A 6,000-nucleotide genomic window follows, 5' to 3' on the forward strand; every position below is an offset into this window, starting at 1 on the left:
AGGTTGGAATGCCTTTGACTCTAGCCCTATTTGTGAACACTGTTAAGACCCAGCCCATTCTCTAATAACATGGCCCCCTTGTTCTCCCAGGTGTAATTCATCATTATGAAGTAATGGTTAAGAAACCTGGGCTCTGAAGCCAAATGTTTTGGGTATGAGTATAAACTCAGGTGCCTGGGAGTAGAGCTGACCCTGGGTTAAATCAGTAACCTTTCTGTGCCTCAGTTTCCTTGTCTATAAAATGCAAATAATAGAACCTACTTCAAACGGGTTATGAGGATTAAATGAATGCATACATGAAGAGTTCTTAGCTCAATGCCAGGACACAGTGTTAGCTATTATTATTAGTGATTGTTCCCAAGGCACTTCGTGTGCTCTATTATAGTTCTTATTAAATTGTACTAACTATACAACTGTCTTCTCCCTTTAACTATGGTTTCTAGAAATGAATAATATATCTTGTTCATCATTGTATCCCTGGTACCACCATTGTGTTTGGCCCATAGTAGGCGCCCACTAATGTCAAATAAACAATGTTAAGTCTGCTTGTATGTGCACTCACACACACAGTTTTTCATCAACTTTTAAAATACAGTTGCCTTTTAGCAGATTTAATTTACGCATTTTTAAAGCCTTTTAAATAAGTCGGTTTCTATGGAGAAAAAATCCAAGGGCCTTAAAAAACGATCTAGTTGAGTTTTCATATATATCTTTTGTGTATAAGAGGACGCCTCCAGTTGTCCTGTTACCTCTTACTGATATATCATAACGCTAATTCTTAACAAGAGCTATATTATTATCCAGCAAAAATGTAGCCAGAATGCAGCTTTTCTATAATCATGGGCCTCTCAGCCTACCACGAGTGACTATGGGTTCTAGAAGAACTTTCTCTTAGTAAAAGTTTAACAGAAAAAAATTTTTTATTGCCCCAGCAAGCATAAGATCCTCATGTACTCATTTCAGAAGAGAAATACTGTTAAAAAGAATTGTGGTTAATCTCCCAAAGTCACAAGTGTTTTGAGGACAAGTCAGCAGTGTAATCAATCCCTCCTTGAGAAGGAAGCAAGACAAGGGCCCCTGCGTACCCTAGATTGATACGTTCCACGTTGGGCGGGATGCTGTGTGGGATGGAGGTCAGGTACCGAAACGTGCAGTGCACCTCTGTAGGCACGTAACAGGCACAGCGGCGAGGACAGGCCCTGCCCCCGGGGAAGACCACCAGGCAGACTGCAGCGAAGGAGACCAGTAAGCTGGCGCTTCCCCTGCTTTTCACCTTCATCCTGAAAAAACATCATACCTCCGAGTTATAAATATGGTTTGAGAAAAGTTCCAGTAGACCACACACAGTAACTGGTAATCTGGGAGACCTTCCTAAAAGGTCGTAAGGGGCCAATTTCATTCACAACTTTTATGGTAAAGCTTACTCTTTACAAAGCCATAGTGTGTGCTGGCCTCATATGGATCCTTGTGATCAAGCAGGATATTTATTGTTGTGAAATTCCTTTACCGCTTTTCACTTCTTAATGAAAAGCAGCAATCCCTATTACTTAGAGATTCATTAAAAAAGGAAAGTGGAAACCATAATGGAGATATTGTGACAACTGAAGTACATAAGGCTTAGTTTCCTGTTTATGCTTTAGTTTTTTAGACTTTAAAAAAACTGATTATAAAACTAATACATGTGCGACACAAAATTTAGAAGCTGTAACTAAGAAAAAAGAAAATAAAATCACTCATACTTCCCACCACCCAGATATAATCAATAACATTTTGCCACACTCCTTCCAGCATTTTACATATTGGGTTGGATGTTACTGCATATATATGATCAAATGAAATTTCATAACACATTTTTATCATTGAACATGTTTGTTTTTTCATTTTATCAAACCTTCTTCAAAAAACATTTTTAAGAGCCGTAATAATCCACTGAAAGGACGAATAAATCTCTTTCCAACATGTCCTCAAGTCCTTGACAAAAAAGACACATTGTACATGTCACTGCCAAACGATGACCGAGAGTAATCGTAACTGACCAGCTGAGAGGGCTTGAGCCTTGCACCTGCGCCGCAGTGGGCCACACTGACCCCTCGCAGGCATTATGCTGTCTGCTTTTGCTCTGCTTAGAACATCCCTCTGCCTCTTTTCTTGGTCCCTTCTCCTCGTCCTCACGTCTGCCATGGGGGTGGGGGAGCATAACCAGGGAAGAAATATGCTCAGCTTGTTGGAAAAATGGTATCTGTTACCCACGTGTGGGTGAAGCCCAAGGATCCAAACCTAGCTTTTGCCTGAAATTCAGAATAAACAAAGATTGTAATAACGTCTTTATTATGCTTCTCTAAGAAAAGTGACCTTCATAGAATGGTTTTAGATTCTACCAGCAACCATCCTTTAGCTATAAACCACATTTAAAATAACATGAATGCTGAATCGCTTGTATCTCCATATAGAAAGATGATGGAATTATTAGAATATTGCCCAAATTAAAATTTACTATAGGATTAATCACATGACAAATTTTGTCATTGTAACCCTCTGGTTACAAACATTTAAAATAAATGTCATATGATTGGAGACAGCATTTCCACCTTCTTATCATTAGGTAAGCAAAGAAAGAAAGAATAGGATGCAGGCAGTTCTCTCATCCAGCTAGAAAAATAGAAGTTACGGGTATGCCCACTTGAGGGTTACTGAAAAGAGAATCAAAAGTCTAAAAGAACACGTGGATAGTGGATTCCCACAGACTTAAACCTGAAAATGTGTATAATGAAATAGATAGAAATTGACAATACCTGAGCTCTTCCGTCCTGGTCCTAAATCCTCTCCTGACATAGGCAGAGACTGAAAATCTTCCCAAGAAATGGAAGATCATATCCAAACCTGAGTAAGGAAAAGTTCTCTGCTCCAAAGTGAAGCCAGTGGCTTGGTCTTTCTGGCTTGCAGCTCAGGGGTATTACTCTGGAGAGAGACCTGGAGGCACCCCCCGTGCCGCAGCTAGATAACCGGAGCTCACATGAATCAGCAGCGTGCCTTTATAACTGTTGCTACAGAAACAGAAAGCAAAGTGGAGGTTTTAAAATGTCCTTTCTCCTCCCTCAACGGTGTGCTTAAATTCCCCCTAAAGTTGTCATTTAAATATATGTATTAATATCACTCCCTTTTGCCCCCAAGTCCCAGGAGCTTCTCCTCCCTTATCCTTTTTGGGCAAATCTGTCAGAAGTTCCCACAATAAGGGTCTCCACCTACTGGTGAATCTTTGCTCAGAGTTTGTCTTTTGCTTGGCATCATTCACCGAAGAAGCGACCTTCTCATTTTTGCTGTAATCCTCCCCCCTCTTCGGCGCGTGCTCTGCTGGCCCTGCCCTGGCTCGGGCCCCAGGACTAGCTGCATTCCCACGCCAAGCCCCCTCTCTGCCGCCCCTGGCCCGGGCATGGGTCCTGTCCCCTTCCCCGGGAAGGACTGCCAGAGCCGCTCACCTCTCAGCGCAGGTGACCAATGGGCTCCCGCTGCCGGCGTGTGCTGGGCTCAGCTGCCCGGAGCGCAGGGACCGCCCAGAGCTGAGGGAGGGAAGGCGAGGCGGGGCGACGTTGATTTATGTGTCTGGGGACAGCGCCGAGGCTCCATCGCACGCGGATTATAAACGACCACTAGACTCCTCTTCATTTTTCAGAAGGCGCGGATGTCTGCTCGCTTTCTGTCTTATTTCCTCCTCTTTCTCCGATTCCCTGTTATTTCTCAGGCGCGTTCTGGCTGGTGGGCAGGTCAGTTTCAGCCGCGGGGCCTTTACTCCCACGTTTACCTCCTCCACCTGTTGACAGGTGGTGGGTAAATCTTTTGGTTTAAGGGCTTGCTTGAATCACCACGAGCTGTTCTCAATTCTGAGGTTCATCAAAGTTCTGTCTGAAGGCTGAGAGGTAGCCATGATAACCTATGATACCTGCAGTTTGAATTTTCTGTTTGACCCAACTGGAGAAATCTCTCCGGGGTTACCAGAGCGCTGGGTTTAAATATTTTTTTTTTTCTTATTTTCTTTTTTTTTTCTGTTTGAGTTGCATCTCCCTCTCTCATCTCCACCCCCGCCATCCATGAAGATAGCCTCCAGAATCGCCCCTAGCACCTCAGACCTCATTTAATAGTGCCTGCATTGGAGACAGGGCCCCCAATATCTTGACTCATAAACACTTAGTATAACTAAAATGACCCTTTTCACTTTAGTTACACTGCATTTAAACTTTTGATGAAAATTTGATATGAACGTTTCTGAGCAGTGATTCTCAGGTTGTGGTTCCGGGCTCAGCAGCATCGGCATTATACTGGACCTTGTTAAAAAACACAAATTCTCAGGCTCCATCCCAGACCCACAGAATCAGAAACTGCAGGGATGAGGCCTGGCGTCTGTGTGTTAACAAGCCTTCCAGACGATTCCCATGCAGCAAATTTTGAGGTTTGCTGGTTTAAGGAAATAACTTCTTATAATGACAATGGGGTTTACCCTGTGGCAATACTACTATAAGCATTTTACAAATATTGACTCATTTAAACCTCACCCAAAACACCAAAAAACCTAAAAGGAAAATGTTTGTGTCGTTTTCATTTTACAGGTTAGGCACATAAAGGTAAGTGACTCACCACAGGTCATTGCCAGCTTGTAAGTAGAGAAGCCGAAGTTGATTCAAACCCAGGCACCTGGCTCTCCAGCCTGAGTGTTTCGCCACAAAGCTGCAGCTGCCTCACTCAGCCAAACATCAGGAATGTCCCATATCCAGTAGCTAAACATTCAAGTGATTTATAGTTAGTAATAAGTGAGTCAGTGACCATGGTCGAATTCTAGAATCAGGGACTCAGAAGTAACTCTAGAAGTACGTGTGATGAGAACACGGTCTTTAGTTCTGCAGAGCTGACATGGTTAAGTTAAAAATTCACATGTGATCTCTAGACTTAGAAGCTTGCTTGGGAAACACGGCATATTTGTGGATTCTTCGCATCCACAGTTTTTCTTCCAAAGCTCCTTGGTGATCAACCTCATGGCTTCATACTCTTGTCAATTTCTAACCAAGGTCTGGACTCCCAGACCCTTGCTAGGATGAATCACAGAAAGATGACCGTAGCATGTTATGCTCCTTTTTTTTCCCAGGATGGTTACATGGGGTCATTTTTTTTGCTGTCAGTTTCAAAAAGAACTCCTGTTAGGAATGTTTGCTTGTTTTAAGGGTTTTAATGAGAGAGATTTCTAGAACTGCTTTGTGTCAGAGTTCTCTCTGTATTTTCTACTTTTTATTTAATCTGCCAGAATTATTAGAAACTCGAAAGGCATGTTGGGACTAATTCTAGTTCAACTTGCCCTATTTAATAATAATAATAGGAATAATAATCACTGCTGTTGTAGTCAGAGCATATATGTGCCAGGAGCTTTATATGTGTTGCTTAATTCTCGGACATATTCTTATGAGGTAGGCATTAAAATTATACCCATTTTCAGGTGATACTCTGAAATAATTAAGAGCCAGAATACAATACTGAGTTAATTTTAAACCTCTAAGGCCCCTGTTCTTAAGCCCTACCTTTCCCAGCCTCCTCCACTTCTGTTTACATTTACACTGTTCCAAAATTCGGAGGCTCCACAGCATATCAAGGATTAAAGTTTGACCGGTCTCCTTTCTAACCATACTTAATAAGGCAATTTGTTTCTATAGATTCTTACAGTGTACAAATCACTTTCGTGTTTGAATATGGCTTCATTTAATGTTTACAAGAAATAAGTAACACTCAATGAGAATAATTCTATTTTATAGAAGAAGCTGAGGTTGACTATGTATATGAATTGCCAAATTCACATCTGGAGTTAACCTGAACTCCTAACCCTGTGCTTCCTGGACTATAAACTCTGTTTCACCTACGCCTTCAGGACGGTTTGCCATTTTAATTACCTCTCACTATAGTTTACCTAATATTTTTCTTTAAATCACTCCTCCCTTCTTTTTTCTAAGTCTTTCCCTAAAC

At 41.8% G+C, this 6,000-nt stretch overlaps 1 protein-coding gene across 1 annotated transcript in view; it reads right to left on the reverse strand.

The window, feature by feature from the left end:
* Positions 1 to 1,279, reverse strand: part of IGSF10 (immunoglobulin superfamily member 10) — a 41,364-nt gene extending 40,085 nt beyond the window's left edge. Inside the window, exon 1 of the mRNA XM_024769069.1 lies at positions 1,086 to 1,279. Coding sequence (XP_024624837.1) covers positions 1,086 to 1,279 — 194 coding nt within the window. The remainder of the gene's footprint in view (positions 1 to 1,085) is intronic.
* Between the last annotated feature and the right edge of the window lie 4,721 nt (positions 1,280 to 6,000).

Source organism: Neophocaena asiaeorientalis, unplaced genomic scaffold (assembly GCF_003031525.2).
Source record: "Neophocaena asiaeorientalis asiaeorientalis breed wild unplaced genomic scaffold, Neophocaena_asiaeorientalis_V1.1 scaffold118, whole genome shotgun sequence".
Taxonomy (NCBI): domain Eukaryota; kingdom Metazoa; phylum Chordata; class Mammalia; order Artiodactyla; family Phocoenidae; genus Neophocaena; species Neophocaena asiaeorientalis.